Source organism: Sturnus vulgaris, chromosome 6, assembly GCF_052056855.1.
Source record: "Sturnus vulgaris isolate bStuVul1 chromosome 6, bStuVul1.hap1, whole genome shotgun sequence".
Lineage (NCBI taxonomy): Eukaryota > Metazoa > Chordata > Aves > Passeriformes > Sturnidae > Sturnus > Sturnus vulgaris.
Genome location: NC_142248.1, coordinates 267,523 through 284,622, shown reverse-complemented (window position 1 = coordinate 284,622; position 17,100 = coordinate 267,523). Strand labels below are relative to the sequence as shown.

Below are 17,100 nucleotides of genomic sequence, written 5' to 3'. Positions count from 1 at the left end.
AAGGGACTGGGGACAGATCAAATGAAGTCGCCCAGACTCACTCTTCAGTAAAATAAGATCTATGGTATCAGGCTGCATCCTTCTCCCTCCAGGGATGACTTTATAGGCCAGCATTCTGTCTTTTAAAATTGTGTTTTGGAAACTCTTTTGATTATTTGGAGCAAAAATGACTATACAGAAGCAGGGGACTTGGAGAAGATTGTGAGTTCTGCTTTTCTCTTTCCCATATTTCCTTTCCTCTGCAGTTATCATTTTTTCATGAACTATTTCTTGAGCAACACCACAGTGAGCTACCCTGTGGGGTGGGCAGTGGAAGTTGATATAGTAAGGCATTTTAATGCTATGTCACTTCACCCTCTGAGACTGGATTTTGTGTTTGCATTTTAAGTCTGTAAAGCACAAGTGCATTTGCAGAGATTTATACTAGAATCACTAAAAAGTAAGACTTAATGTTAACTAAGAACAGATTCTTTCTCACGGGGAACAACAAGCTTACTTTTTGAATCATTAATTCTGTTTAATAAAACAAAGTCCTTATTTAGCTCCTAACAGTCCCTCAGTTTCTCTGCTAACAGTAGCAGTGGATTAAACATTAGTCTGAAAATTAGTCACAGTTGTCCTCATATAGACTGAAAGTTAGTTTCAGAAGTGGTTTTTCAAAAATGGATTTAATAAATTAGGAAACTTCTAGGCATTTTTTTTTCATGACTTATAAAATGTACTGTCCAGAATTCTAATCACAGAAAAAAATACTACCTTGGTAATTTAATTAAATGTTTATTTCCATGGGTACAACCCAACCTAAGGATAATCTGCACCCTCTGTAACCATGATAAACATTTTTCCCTCCATTGATAGTAGAGTCCCTTTTCTGTACAAGAATGTAACAGATTAGAAGATGTTGGATCCTGTTACACTTGAGTTTTATGGAACCTGCAATAAAATGGCTAGAATTTTCTCTTGATCTTACTTAATGATGGAAGTTGGAGCTGGTGGACACTTCCACTGCAGCAACTCAGCTGAAGATGCCCTTAGGAACTGGAATCTACCCAGATGATATTTTCACTTATCATTGTGGCACTTCCCTGTGGCAGCCAATTACAACACAGTAGCTGTTGGACTGTTGAAAAAATCACAGCAACTTGAAAGCTCTTCTAAATTACAGCAAAGAGCCTTGTCCGTACCCTAAATGCACAGAACATATCAGCAAGCACATAATGTCAGTGATTGACTGGGAATCAGATGAGGTTTGCAGGTTGTTTGATGGCCAGTCTCCTCCTGTTGAAGAGGGGGAGGCTGTTTTTCTTGCAGTCTGATATTTCTCTTCTCTGTCCCTCTCTAGCAGCTTGCAGGCTTGCTTTTCTATGTGACCCCACAGTATCATAATAATGGTCCTGGGTGAAGATGAACATTTTTTCTGCCCTTCACCTCTCTTTCTCTCCTCCCACCCATCCCAGATGAAGTGGCAGGTGGACTGAGTGGGAGCAGTGTGAACCCAGTGCAGAGAAAACGTGTGATTCAGCAGTTCAGCAGGGAGCTGCTGGGCAGAAAGGCAGCTCTTCTCCTTGCACACTCTGGCATCGATTGCTGCTCCCTCAGAGATGAGACGAGGCCCTTTACGGATGGAGATGTGCAGCTCCCCAGTATGGCAAAGGGACTGTGTATTCTTTTCAGCAGAACTTATTTTAAGTAGATAGGAAAGTTTCTTCTTCAAATTTGTTAGAAATGTTGCCAGTGAAAAGGGAGTAGCATCGGGCTGGCAACACACAGTTATGTGCGTCACTCACTCACAGATTTTCTGCATGACTTCTGCGTTTCCTTTCTTTCTCTCTTGATGCATCTTTCCCTTTTGGTAATTAGAGTTTGGCATAAGCAGCAGCCAGAATCCACCAGCTGAGCTTGGGAAGTACAAGTCTACTTTTCCTGGCAAGTAGGTGACACCCCTTTTCCTCTGCACTGTCAAAGAATTCCATGGAGACCCCCTGCCTTCCTCAGAAGGAGGCTTCTGGCTTTCCCCACGCTACCTGCCCCTCCTGGACAAGTAAACACAAAGGAAAGTTGATAATTGTGGGTTATCCTCTGCAAACAAGGGTAAATTAACCTTCTCACTCGCTATTAGAGAGGGGCCATTGCACTGTCTGTCTAAGTGGTTTTGTAGTGATGAAAAAGTTGTGCTATTTTAAGCAATTCTATGTTTGTCTTTCAGAATGAGGACTGAAGTAGATTTTTCTGTATAGACTAATCAACAGCAGGGTAGACATTTTATAGCAGTGGTTGTACTTACTAAAAGCTCAGTTTTAAAGCTGTAGTGTGCATCATTGGCACTGAATTTCCCCGACACATGCACGCAAAAAAAGCAAGCTTTGGGGTGGTGACTGGAACAGTGTTGCTGGAGAGCTGTTGGGCAGCTGAGTTCCCCTTGATGGGCATATCAACCCATGAACTGGTGTGAATGAAATACAAATATTTCCAGTGTGATGCTTTTAGCAAAAATACTCATCTTTCCCAAACAGAATCCTTGAATGTTAGAAATTTCAGTTGTTCCCCACACAGCTATGACTACCTGTAGCCTGGCTCAGCTTGTTCTTACAGTCTAGAGTAGATACACTTAGTAGTGTAGAAGCATTAGAAATCATAAGCTGAAATTCGTCTCAGGTTAAGTAATATACGAGACTGACACCCGTCTTGCTGGTGTGTAGACTTAGTCTTGGTGAAGAGTCTTCCATTCCTCCCTCACGTGTCAAAGAGGGTAGTTCTAGTTTCTTGATCCTCTTACTTAAATTGATAGTATGTCAGGTTTATTTTTTCATGAGTTCTGTTACAGAGAAGAGTTTGAAGTCTGCAGTTACAGTCTGCAGTCCTACAGAGGACCATAGGATGGATCTAACTGGCTTCCAGTTAGATGCCAAAGTGATTTCAGGGTTGGTTTGGCACCTTGCATTATTTAGTGCAAAAATAGTGTAAATGGAGTGGGATCCATGGATCTGCCTGGCTTGTTGCTTGTGTTTGAATTAAGCTGTCTGATACTTTCTGAAGTAGCTCTCAGTGTGGTTTTGCATTACAAATGCAAGATCTACCAACCACAAGCTCTTGGCAGCTAAAACCTGGGCTTTATCCAGAATGGAATTGGAGGAGATTCCATTGTTGTAAATCCCCTCTATCTCCAGTCAGTCAGTAGTAGGTAGCTGTGAGGTGCATCTGGGGATGTTTTTATTTGCAGCTTTTAATCTGGATACTTTTGGGGCCTAGATGCTCTCCTCCTGAGCAGCGTTTTACTCAGCCATCTGGAAACTATAAATGTATTGAACTTTTGTAAACAGAGCAGGTCAGGGATCATGCAGACTAGCAGTAGTCATGATCAGAAAGGCCAAAAAAATGAGTAATGGGGGAGCTAGCATCCCCAGTTTTCAACACAGATCATTATATCTTTAGTGAAAATTTTCAACATAACTTACCAGGTGAGTCAGGGGTGCAGACAGAATGAAGAAGAAACAGACTTTACTTGGTGGTGAATTTTATCTGTCTGTAAACATAATGATGCAGCTGCTGTCATGTTTACTACTTAATAAATTAGGTTGCTGTTGATAGAGAAGTTCAGTAGAAGTTCCAGAGTTATGAAGTAGTGACCCACTAGTTGGTTTCCTACAGAGTGAACAACGTAAGTACACAAGTTGTGTTTGCCATGCAAGTATGAGAGATCCCCTTCTTCTTGCCCACTTTGTCCCATACCACAGCACTGCAAAGGAAAGCTAATTATTCAGTTTCCAACTTTATCATGCTGCAGTGACAACCAAATAAGAGATTGTTTTCTTAGTTAATACTATTCTCCTAAAGCTCCAATCCTTGGATAGACAGACTTTTAAACCTCCAGCACAAGCTGCCTCTTGTTCATGTGCACTCTGAGGCAGCTCATTCAGCTTTGATGTGTCTTTCCAGTATCTGGGCTTGCATGCAGTCAGGATATCTTATGATGTGTGTATTTAACAAGGTCTTGACCAGATCTGTGAACTGCCTGCCAAGGGCTGTGTCCTGTGTGTGCAGTTGAGGTGCATGTTAAAATTCTTGTCAGCAGTGGACTGAGACCCATCTCAAAAGTGTACTTTCATCTACTGTTCTTTCATCAATAGCACTTCTCCCTAGCAGTTAGATGGAAATTAGAGGCAGAGATTTCAGTAGGCAGTTGCATTTGGACATCTGAATGGACTTATAAATGGACTTATGACTCTGGTCTGAAATGCTGGTAATCTTGATGGATGTAAGGTATTGCTGGCATGACTCATACTTTGTTGTGCTTCCACTCTGTAGTCCATTCCTACGAATTCTCATCACACATGGCCATCATGAAGATGTGGACAGGTTCAGAGGGATATATATCTCAATGTACCTAAAACAATTAGGGGCAATGCAGCCAGCTGCTGTGGTGTGTTGGCTGCTGCAGCTTGAGATTTGGCAGAACAGGTGAGGCCCCTTTTGCCCTCCTGTCTTCTGTGTCTGGAAAGTAGAATCCACCATTAACAAAAATTGTATTTTCCAATTGGATCGCAGAAGCATATCCAACCCAGAAGCATAATTCCCACAGGGACAGTGTGATGGATGTACATAAATGTCTACTAACTGTATGAGCACTGTCTTTTCATTGCTGGGGTGAATTTTCTTTCTGTTTTATAAAAACAGTTTTTTTGAGGAACAAGATTTTTTTCTCAAAAATGCGTTGTTAAATTAAGTCTGCCAATGGAGCTGTGCCAATTCCTTGAGCCTTAGCACCTGTGCACAAGTTCCTTTTAAAATGTTAACTTCATTAGGAAATACAGCCAGGTTGTGAGGTTCTGAGGAGTTGTTTTTCTCTGAAGGCTTTGAATATGAATCAGTTGAGTTACAAAGCTGCTAATGCCTCACCCACAGCAGGATTTGATGAGATCGTGGCATGTTTGTTACTGTAAAGCTTTGTTGACTTGCTTATTATTGCTACAGTGCCTTTTAGTGTTTCAGCTAAGACTAGTACTCTAAGCACTCGTTTTTCTGAGAGTTATATAGGTATTTTTTCATTCTTCTGCCTGTTATGCACCCACATGTATAATCAGAAAAAAAATATAGAGAGATACAGGGGGGTTAAAATGGACATTGCCAGAGTTACAGAAGCCAGCTTTTACCTCCTGAGTGAAGAAAGATGTTTCCCTATATATATTATTCCATAATATGATAGCATGCAGTGCTATGCCATGTATTTTTGACAGCTTGTTTTGGTAGCACTGCTTAAAGAAAGAATACTGGATGAATGGATCCCTGGCATGATCCAGAAAGTGTTTTTCCCTGAACAGCAAGGATGAGTTTAAGTTTATGGTGCTGTTTTGAAATTTCAACTTGCTTTCACAAGCCATATGGCTGCTACAGATGTCAGAGACCTTTTAATTCTTCTGCCAAAGGGTTGGTTTTTTTTCCCTAGCAAGTCTAGTCTTGTGCCACAGCAGTACTCATGGAACTTGAATCTCGATCTCTGTGATGGAGGAAATGAGGATGCTTATCACATGGATGCTACATTTCACTGTCAGTCAAATCACTAGCAGGGGAGAGGCTCAGTTCTTTCCTGGACGCAGTCATCCTTGCCAGCTCTCTCAGGACCTTCACATTCACCTTGACACAAGAAAGCTTCACTGGTGTTTCACTCATTATCTCATCTGCTACTGAAAGAATCCTGGGCCTGTTAGGGCAAACAATACAGGAATATAGGATTGACAAGATGACATGTGAGTGCTAATTGAAGTATTGTTTAAATCTAACGTAGTTAAATCAATACCGAACCTGAGGTGCGTGTCATTATATTTGTTAGAATCAAATCTTTTGTGATTTTTAGGGGAAAATTTTTGAGTGGATTTCAGTTAATTATAGACTTTCTCTTTGTAAATCTATTATGAATGATGTTCTATTTTTCCAGTTTATCAAGCAACAAGATTAAATGTAGCAGCAAATTTTTAATACTAACAATTATAAATGTATACAATTAAAGTATTGGAGATGAATACAATCAAAGTGCATATATTTGAGAATATACAAAATTTGGCAGTAAGTAATTTAGTATAATTGAGGTTCGTATAAAGCATAAACAAAACTGACTGGGGAGGGCTCGCCATTCCTCACGTACCAAAGCATCCAGGCTAACAATCCCACTTATATACTGTAGGCTACAGAAGTTTCTAAAAAACTCCTCCTAGTTTCTATTCCTAAAATCTACACCACTATGTGTACAGTGCATGCTCTACTAATGGGTTACGGGGTCTCTCATCCTTTTGAGGGTCTTATTTCCAATGAAGGCTCATCGTCTTCCTCAGTGACTGAGGTGTGACCTGCAGGTAGTGCAGGCGCCCTGTGTGACTGAGCAGATGTTTTCCATAGCAAGACTTTAATTGAGTCCCATGTTTGGAATCATCCCATTTTGGCCCATTTCAAGGTCAAAGCTTTGTATTTCTAGATGCTGCTTGTCAGGCCTATGTCCTTTTACGATTCCCTTCCAACATCTTTCTTTGACTCCCAACATCTGGAAGATGTCCTTTGCCCTGTCTCACCCATCTCCCCCCTCACTCTGTAACAATTTTCTTCTATTGATCTAAATACAATTTTGCTAATATAGTTGCAATTTAATTAGCACGAATCACATTTATCACAAAATCCAAGACATGTATCTGTTTATTTATATGCATGGATTCAGCCAATTCTCTATTATTTCAGTTCTTACACCTTTTACCTTCTGTCATGCTAGTGAAAATACCTCTTGATAGCAGTGTCAATTCAGCAGAGCTGGAATCCTGGGCTCCCAGGTCCACAGGCCAGGTCTCTACCTTATGCAGTGAAAATAATTGAAAATAAGAGTGGTCTATTGTCCTTCATATAGGGCAGTTGTAAGAAAGAGAATGTGACCCCTACAGTTATACAGGTGTTACTAGACAACACTGGAATTCCAGGAGTTGGACTTCTGGGCTGTGGAGAGGCACAGATCCCCATGGTTACCAACACAGAGCAGTGCCCTAACTTTGACATCTTTGTTCCAGAAGATGCAGTTAAGTGGCCTTCACGTCCTTGTATTATAGTCAAGGATTTGTTTCCAACCAGAAATGACCTTGTAGAATCTCAGACTATTACAAGTATGAAGCAAAGATATGCTGTTTATGTGCTACGTAAGGCAGCACCTTTGGTCAGTAAAAAAAAAGTGTTCTGAAATATGAAATATTATGAAAACCAGCTGAAGGCTGAGTGTGAAATCTGCATTCCTTGGCTCCTTGCATTCCTTGGTCTGGTTGTCTTTCCAATGCTGTTTTACTTTTGTACTGTATATATTTTATTTTGAGATTTGGGGAGGAGTATGTAAGACAGGAAATCATTGGAACTTGGAAAAACAGCAAATATGTTCATTAATCATTCTTAGTGACAGAAGTGTATTATTTAATGCACATAAAGGAAAAGTTGAACTTAAACTATGTTTAGTGAAAATTGAAGGTTAGAGACTTTAGAAGCAAACAATAATAAACTGTAAGAAATAGATATTTTTGAAGCTTTAGATCTCAGCCACAGGTGCATGTCTCTCTGCAAAGATGACAAAAATAGTTTCTGACACGATGATTCTGTCCCTGCTAAATTTAAAATTCCTGTTCCAAAACACAGAACATAAACATCCCACAAAAATAGCAGGAAAAAATTGGCAATCATTAACAAGTATTTTCCTCTCGATTCTTGTTCAAATCTAGTGAGATATGAAGCAGTTTGGAAGCTTGAAACTCTTCAACTTTAAGGACTGAGAGGTAGACTTGCTGTGATATCTATCATTAGATAAAAACAGCATTAAAAATGAATTCTTAGTATGGGCAGACCATCAGCTGATACAAAGATATATTTCATTTGCCTGATTGGAGCTGTGGCTAGTTAATGGGTGCTTAAGAGTTACTATTGTGAGACATTTAGAGAAATGTTTGCTGAGAGGAATGTTTTATGGAAACCTGACTTCAACAAACCATGTAAGGACCAATGGTGTGGCTTTTCTCTGGGACACAGGAGGCTGGTTTAGGCTTAAGTCTACAGTGCTGTACACAGGGCAGCTTTGGGGCATTCCTCATGTACAAAGATATAAGTCAGTAATACTCACACTCAATGGTTCTGATCTTTCACTCCTCACTTGTAAATTATTTTATGTCTACAGTGACTCTATTCAAAATACTATTACTGAGGGAATACTCTCAGTAACACCAGTGGTTATTTCCAGTGAAGAGTGCAGCTTTGCAATATTACTAAATAGGTCTTGAGTATGAATTCATCCAAGAAGTAGGTTATTGGAATAAACTAATAATAAATTAGTGCCTTAGGACACTCAGTCAAAACCCAGTGTCCCCAAGCACTATTCAGACACATAACAAGAAACAGTCTCTACCTCAGAAATTTATAATCGGATTAGACAAAGCAGACAAATAAAAGAAATGGAGAAAATGAGACAGGAAGGGCCATCATGTAGCTGGGAAGTGTGTAGCTAGGCGATAGCACAGATAGCTTCTTTGAAAAAGTAAAAATTAAAAAGTGCAGCAATGTAAATGAGAATTTGTTAATAACAAAGCCCAGAATCTACACCTCCGGAAGGAGAGGGAAAATAATTTATCCGCCCACACTCACTTTTTTCTGATGAAGGCAGGTGAATAAAGCTGCACTAATAGAGTGTGACGCTCACAATCCTGAGCTGCACTTGCTGAGGCGGAACTGAGAGGTAACCATCGTCTCCAGGAAAACAATAGCCCCGAAGCCTCCGCGGTGCCTGCAGGGCCACATCCCATTCATCCCCTGCACGTGTCGTCTTCACGTGAAGGTTGTTCCCGTCCGGCTGTTATGGAGTCAGTGGATGAAGCTGAAGGACGGCAAGGAGAGCTGAACATGAAGGAGCAGTCCCTGAAAGCCTCCCAGAAAACAGCAGTGCTCAGTTGGCCTCCCCGGTGGAATGGATTAATACCTGGAGACAGCATGTACCTGTTTGTCCTCTCACAGATACTGGTAAGGCAGCTTGCCATAGGTTTGGAATGCTGGAACCCTTCCTTTAGGCTGTGCTGGCTTGGGAGGTTTCCTCATTTACTGTACATGTAGCAGTGAACGAGAAGTAGGTGCAGTCCTTATTTCTGCAGCCACCTCTCACGGCTTTGCCATGAGAACAGCCCTTGCCTCTTAGTGTCCCAGAATCCCATCCTGTTTCCTGCCTCTCTGTAAATGCCTCCTTTGCCAAATGATTACTATCCCACCAAATCAATTTTCTGTTACTGGTATATATGGGGATAAAGACCCATGTTGTTAAAAAGTGGAGTGGGAGGTGTATTCTTAAAAGCTGGGGTGTGCCCTTCACAGTTGGGGATGAGGTTGTACCCCTCTGTGAGTGTGTTAAATATAAAGCCACTGCTTTTGTAGTTTATGTTATCTGTGGCATGTTCACCCTTAAGTGGTTCAAATGAAAAGTTTCCATGTGTGTATGTTTGTGTGTGTGTGTATTTATAGTGATTCCTATGTGGAACATGGCTATTTGTGAGAGCTTTGAGAGAGGCCTTAAGAGTCTTTTAATAGCATCCTAAATTCATGGAATTACTAATTTTGATCTAAAAGTAGTAATCCTGAAAGTTCAGAAGCAGAGGAATCTGTTGCTCTTTCAGTGTTGCTCTACTTGCTGTTTCTGGGCAGCCCTTTTTCTAGTGAGGGTCGGAGGGAGCCTTTGTAACTCAGTGATGCATATCTAGTTAATAGTAACTGAGCTTGGAGCCTTCAGTCTTTTTATTCCTGTTAAGCTACAGCCTAGAAAATACCTGACTTCTTAAAGCAAAAGTGGTAATCAACATGAAATCAATGCTAACTAAATTAGTTAATTATGCAGTCTTGAAATGAAAATGAATGCGTGTATAATGAGAGATGCTAATTATGTCTTTTCTGACTGATTGCACAGCTTCTCTGCATGATGCTGTGGTACAGCACTTACGGGACCATCCCAGCAGCTCAGAATGCCTTCGACTTGCTCTCTTACTTGCTTACCCCATTCAAACAGGTTTTTTCAGATCAAGGCGAGGTAAGTCCCTGTGCTCCTCTCTGGTTATATAGTTGATGTCAGTAGCCTTGGGTGATGCTTCTAATATCTCTTCTGATAAGTGTATTTCATGTGTACGCCCTGAAATGGCAGAATAGTTTTCTGAAAGCAGAAGAATGTTTTGAGATACTGGGCTGAAATTTTGGCTATGATGTTAGGTTAGTATTGCAGATTTTTTATTATTTACAAATTATTGCAAATGAAACAAAGAAATAAGAAGTCATCTCATTAAGCTTTAACCAACAGTAAAAGGGAGAGCTGGAAATTCATTTCTTAGGATGAATAGAAGCTTAAATTCTGGAAGAATGGATCAACCTATATAAAAGGAGCAAATCACACCATAGTCTCAAAAATATACTTTTGTTGAGTGTTTGGAACATATCTGTGTGCAGGAAGTGTATTTCAAGTGTACTAGGTGCACAGATTCATTATATCTACAGAGCTACCCCAGTAAAATTGCTTAGCTTCTCATCATGACATGATGACATGTATACCAGAATGATTCATCTGATAAATTATTGGTAATTATACCCAGTGCAGATTTTTCTAGTGTGGACAGAACCTTAATTAAGTGGTGAGCAGCTACTTTAAAAAATCTGATTAAATATGTTTGCTACCAAAATGCTTAGCTCCATTGTACATAATCTTGTAGGCAGAGGCTTTGCAGTACTAATAGAAAATCTGATTCAGTACCTCTTGTGGTTGAAGGACAGTGGAGACTGTTTTCTTTTTTCTCAGTGTTCATGAGCTGCATATCACCTGCTCTTTTGGGGTTTTTTTTGAAAGAAGCACTTTTTCTTTGCCCTTTTGCACTTGGCTTTATTATGCACAGAGCTCTTCACAGACTGTTGCCTATGTCTTATTTGCAGTGGCTCAATGATTAACAATTTGTTATTCCCACCAGAAAATCACTGATTTGTATAATTTTGACTTACAATAATTGTCCTTCACGGAGGAAACTGATTCCTAGAATGCATCACAAGAACACCCCAAGTATGATTCTATGCAGATGTTCATGCATGTGTTTGAGGACTTTTATTTATTGTGCAAATTTACACTTGAAAACAGTATAGGCAAAGAAATCTTCTGATGTTAAGATAAGCAAAAGGAAGCTCTTTACTCCAAATTTCTCATTAGCTTTTCTAGTAGGAGAAAAAGAGTAAAATTCCTTGCTTACTGAAGCCCATTAGAACTGAATTTTGTACCTACTACAGAGAACAGACTGAACTATAGACTACTATAAAATGACTAAGACAACAGAATTAATTCCACTGCCAGTGGTGTGAGTTAAACTGATGGTGTTTCACTGAATGTGTAGAAAACACAGAAAACTCCTCTGTGGCTAGATTCCATTTAAGGATCCCCAAACCTAGGAAAAGTATTAAACTTTGTTTACAGCCCTCTGCCACAGTATAAAATCACACTGACTGAAGCAATAATGTGCTGGTTCAGTCTGCAAAATTGAACTGTGGGTTCAGATCTCCACTTTGGCAAAGTGTGAGGGTAGGAAGCAGAACTCCTGTTTGCCTTCACAGTGAAGTCTAGGGTTTAGACCTCCTAGGGTGCTGGGGCTTAGAGATGGTTTCAGTTTCCATCTTCTCCAAAGCCTGGCTTCTTTTTTTGATTGTGATGGCAGCTTTTCCACAGATGAGTGTGATATCAGTAAATCTTCATGGGAGATAATGCACAGTTGGCCAAGAACATGCATGCAGACACTGTAATGTGCCCTAAATGCTTCATGAATCATTGTCTATTCTGTTGTTCCACAGAGCTTGACTACAGTTGGAAGCGTTGTGGTATCATACATTTTACTGTCTTTGGCTTCTCTAGGACTTCTATTTGTAGGATCTCTGGTAAGTTATGGTACAGTACAAAACTATATTCATGCCCTTTTTCAGTGAGTTTTTATAGATGTGTAATTCATCCAAAGTTGTTGGTATTATGCCCAAGTGGATTGTAAAGCATCATTTTTGGGGGTCTTTCTATATAATCATCTGCTTGCTTTATGTTACTCAAGTTCTTGATGAGTTGGGGATTGCACTGAAGTAGAAAGGTATATAAAAATGTTTTTTATTTTTTCCATCCACAGATGGGCAAACTATTTGCACTGAAGTAGAAGGGATGTGGTCCATTAACAGGACCATCATCTATTGATTTCAATGGCAGAAGGAGCTGTTCCAGAGTGCCACTGTTCTTCTGAATGTGAAGTCCTGTTAGATGTAGGCCAAGGCCCCAGCTGCATAACAAGCTTAAGCGGTGTGACTACAATTAATGTAGTTAGCTGTCAGCTGCTGGGGAGCAGCAGTGTGTTGTGTTTCTCCATGGATTGTGTAACTGGTGCAAAGTTGTGTGGTAGATGGGAGAGCTATGGAGAACTCTGCCTTGTCAGGAAGCTCTGACTGAATGTGGCTTTTCAAACCCCTCTGCATTGTTCTCTTACAGGGGGAATGAAGCTACTGAACATGCAGGCAGAGCATCACCTCCTGTCCTTCCAGAGGTGCACTCCAGTTAGCTCAGGAAGTTGAAGCAGTGCTCTGCACATGCTGTTTGAGTGATGCACAGCATAATGAAATGCATCCCAGAATCATGGGACTGTAGGTGGGCAGAGATTGCTAATCTAATATCCTGCTTGGAGCAGGGCTGTTGCCAACACTCAGTAAAGTCAGCCATGAATTTTTCCACACAGGTTTTGAAAACCTTCACGGAAGGAAGGTTTATCATATCTCTCTGTGCCTGTGCCACAACCACGTGGCACTTTTGGGGAAGAGATGTTTCTTAGTGTCTCATCTGAATTTCACAAATATAAAAATGTCTGGACTGAATTTCTGCAGGCTTGTGGCCATTGTCCCTTGTAGTATCAGCTGACATTACCAAGAAGTGTCTGGCTGCATCTCTGGAGCTGCCCTTCAAGTAGTTGCAGGCCACTATTAGATCACTGCAGCCTCCTCTTTGCCAGGCTGAACAAGTTCAATTCTCTCCACCTTTTTCATGTACTCTAGACCCTTGACCTGCTTTGAAATCCTCTACTGGGACCACTCCAATTTTTCCATATCTGTCTTAAACTGGGGGAACTAAATTTGTAGACAGTATTTTCAAAGTGCAGCTCCATCAGTGCCAAGGAGAGGGGAATACTTCCTTTGATTTGCTAGCCACACTCCCTGCTAGGAAGTAATTTCATATTATATGTCATGGTTAAATCCACTCAGAGGCAGCACAGTGGCAAAATCTTCTGTTTAATGTGTCAGGAAAATGGACTTTCTAAAAACTGTTCACAAGGCCAAGTGATTATAGTTAATGCCTCCATTATTGTGATCATTGATGTAGGCAAGGAAGTTAGCGAAGTTTACGCAGTTTTCTGGGTTTTTGATGCTGCTGTACCTTATCCAGATTAAATTTGTCCTCAAAAATAAACTTTCGGTAATTCTGTAATTGCAAATATTAAAGAAAAAAAAGACACCTAAGAATTGTCAAGAATGTTATGAGTTCCAGATAAATTTGCAGCAAAACATTCTGGGCTGAAAATCTGAGTAGCAGGGGTGTGATTTTTTGCATATTCAGTTATTTCTTGGTGACCCATTCTTAGCACAGAAGGTAAAGTGAGTGAAAGCTCTCCGTGGTCAAAAATTCTGATCTCTCTTTGCACGTGAACTCCTTGCAAGTGAGCATGAGCACCACTATAGATTAAAGACGACTTGGCCTGTATTTGTGTTGGTTAAAATTTGTGTATAGAAAAACATTTTCTAACAGTTTCCATGTTGGTGAATTTGCACTGTTTTGTATTCCTGTGGTCTGTGCTAAGAATTTTCTAGCTAGAGTAGTGGCACAAATGTCTGGATAAGTCACTAGGCAGCCAATTATAAGTGTCCTGTAAGTTCTGAGCAATGGTCCATCTTGCCCAGTATGTTCTCTCTAGCATGGACATTAGGAAGGAGAGACTGTTTAGAGAGTGCACATGAGCTTTGTCCCTTCCTGCCTACCTGTCACCTTCCTCTCAGAGGTCCTGGTGCTTTGCAGTTTACAAATTTGGAAATATCTGCTTTTGTCAGTTATTTGTGGAATAAGATGTAACAGTCATTGGCAGAGCATTGAAAATGGTGATTGAACCAGGCAGAGTTTCTGCAATCCCAGCTTGCTGGACAACAGGTTATTGCATGAAGAAAATTTATTTTCCCCTTTGTCTCAGCTGAGTGATATTTCTCTCCCTCTCTACTCAAAATTGATTTCAAGTGCTGCCTAGAAGAGACCTTGAAAGGATCTTCTCCTTTGAGGAACACCTTTATGACCAAGCCTTTCTTTCCCAATGTTGAAATTAACACTGTCCTGCATGATATCCTAATGTGCTTTAGTAGCCTAGGAAGAGAAAAATTTGACCTTTTTTAGTGGCACTTTTAAAAATTCAACTGATCATCTAAGAAAAGGACAAAAGAGGCTTTTGGAAAATGAGACCTGTTCTTAGTCTCAAAAGGATGCATGACAATGCAGTATAGTTTGGATGGCATTTTCCTGAGTGATACTAACTCCTAGTTCTATGTTAGATGGATGAAGTTGGTCTAGGGTTACAGATCCTGGAATTCAGAGGTGGGTTTGAAATTTTTAACTGAAATCTGTGTGGAGGATTTGAAGTCTACAGATTTGATTTCCAAATCACCTATTCTATCACAGCAAACTGATAGGATGCAGAAATTTTTCAGATTAATGCAATTTCAAACCTTCTGTTAATTTGTAATATAAACTTCCATATTGCACTTATATCTTAGAACTTCACAGGTTTCATTATTTAATGTTTATACCATATTCAAATCAGATAATTAAATTATAACCATGTCTTTGACCCTGGTCAAAAACTGATATGGGCATTCTGGGCCCCAGGATCAGGTACATCAAAATTGAGGCCTCTTCAATAAATGATGGGTTTATGCAAAAATTTGGGATACAGTGCCTGGTTATTAAAGATGTCCAGCTCAATTCTATTAACTTAAGACAGCTATATGTAAATTTCAAATAGAAAGCCATTAAATCGGGAGAGGTGTGATTTGTAGAATACTATCGTGGATTTTTGTTTTGTAAACAAGCCTGAGAAGGATAAGAAACTGAACAAAAGGACAGCGGTATCACGTTGGCTTGCATATGATAGTCACAAGCACATTCCACTTCCACTGTATCCCTGAGTTAAGCCTAACTAGCTCTGTGGAAACCTCTGTGGCTGAAAGCAGGTTTGAATGCGTAGATGTGAATCCTTGTAACACGCACCACAAAGCCACTCCTGCATGGAACATTCCTATTCTCTTCAGTACTCTCCAATTCTAATACAGACAGCTGGGATGCTGCCCTAAAGACCTGTGCCCTAGGCTGTATGGAAGGGCTGCCTACAAGCAGAAACTTTTTAAAATGTTTGTTTCCTCCAGTTCTGGCACCTCCTCAGAGCCCGACCAGACCCCCCCTTTCTGCTGCAAGAGGACAGACGCCAGTCTGTGAGCCGGCAGCCTTCCTTCACGTACTCAGAGTGGACAGAGGATAAAAATGAGGATGACTTCCTAGATATGGATCCCGTGCCAGAGACTCCAGTCTTTGACTGCGTAATGGATATTAAAGCGGAGACAGACCCAGCTACTCTGACAGTTAAATCCGTGGGCTTGCAAGAAAGGTAGGGTAGATGTGACTAATAGAGAAGAGTCTGCTCCCAGATTTTCTGGGTTTAGGAGCTCTGTGCCTAGTAGGAAACTTTATTGCCTTTGTGAATGTCACTTTCAAATGTGGTTGTTAAGTCAAGCACCTGCTTTATTTCCTTTCCTGTTTTCAGTCCAGTCATAAATACAAGCATGCTAGCTGAACAGCACACATTTTCTAGACAGCTGTCAACAAGTGCTGTTCTAAAGCATCATTTCCTTCCATTGAATACATCTATTTGTGTTTGATCAGTCTCTCTCCATTCATCAAAACACCAACTGCATTGCATGAAATCCTCTATAGAGCAGTGAAAACTTTTACCTCTGAAAGAGATGGGTCTTGTTGATTCTTTTTTTTTTTTTTTCCCCCTGTCACTCATACTGGAGGACTAGTCTTTTCTCCTAAACCAAACCATAGAAAAAGTGATAGTCTTTGGTATTCCTTATATAAATCAGTTAATCCAGAAGTAAATGAATTTGATTCAAATGAACCTAGTAATGAACCTCTGGGGTGAGCTGGTGTTCGCCACTTGAACCATAAGGGTAGCTTGAAAAGGGGATATTCTCAGGTAAGTCAGGAGCTTCTCAGAGAGGTTCTCAGCTGGGAAAGGACAGTTCCAAGATTAAAGGAAAATCTTTCTCAATTTTGTGTCCTTTCAGTTGTCTTAGTGAAATAGAACAAAGGTCTTGATGATAGAATTTCTGTGAAGAAATTCTGCAAAAGTGACAATGTTATGAATAAGAAGGAAGTTACTGAAGGGCCCAGCATAGCAAAGTATGACCTTTCTTTATTTCTCAGCTTTCAAGCTTAATTGGAGTGCTAACCATAGTTAATTCTCATCTCTAAAGCTTAAAACAAACGACAGAACTTAGATTTTAAGAATATAATGCTGATTTTCCAAATCTCTTCGGGACACAGTAAAAAGGAGTGTTACAGGAGAGGCTTTCAATTTGCACTCTTGTGGTTTAGAATGTTTTTTCTTGCTTTATATTTTTTTATAACATATTCCTAAAATCTTACACCTTTTATTAGTTTATTCTACCTTTATATGAGATCACAGTAATCTCTGGGGCTTGTCCCTGAAGCTGCTGCTTTGTGGGTTTTTCATTGCAGGCGAGATTGGGCTTGAAATACGCGAGTCATTTGTATTCTTCACCATCTCTGATTTCATTCAATTTCTGTCACTTGAAAGATGTGACATTTCTCTGCAGGTGTCTGCTAGCCTATATGAAAGATACTCACTGTATCAAGAGAATTGGGGAGTATCACTTGGGGAAAAATCAATTGGTTAAAGTAATGCATTGCAATGAAAAACCTGTCAAACAACTATAAGTGGGAGAATG

General features: G+C 40.1%; 1 protein-coding gene across 22 annotated transcripts in view; it reads left to right on the top strand.

The window, feature by feature from the left end:
* The window catches only part of PTPN5 (protein tyrosine phosphatase non-receptor type 5), a 73,786-nt gene that overhangs the window by 32,664 nt on the left and 24,022 nt on the right, over positions 1 to 17,100 (top strand). For 10 of the 22 annotated variants that reach the window (XM_088166615.1, XM_088166628.1, XM_014887308.2 and 7 more), the window contains 4 exons: positions 8,840 to 9,021; positions 9,953 to 10,072; positions 11,860 to 11,943; positions 15,496 to 15,734. In XM_088166615.1, the coding sequence (XP_088022741.1) occupies positions 8,840 to 9,021; positions 9,953 to 10,072; positions 11,860 to 11,943; positions 15,496 to 15,734 (625 nt within the window). Of the gene's footprint in view, positions 1 to 8,664; positions 9,022 to 9,952; positions 10,073 to 11,859; positions 11,944 to 15,495; positions 15,735 to 17,100 lie in introns of all 22 variants that reach the window. The other 12 variants (XM_088166630.1, XM_088166622.1, XM_088166632.1 and 9 more) reach the window with 2 other exon arrangements.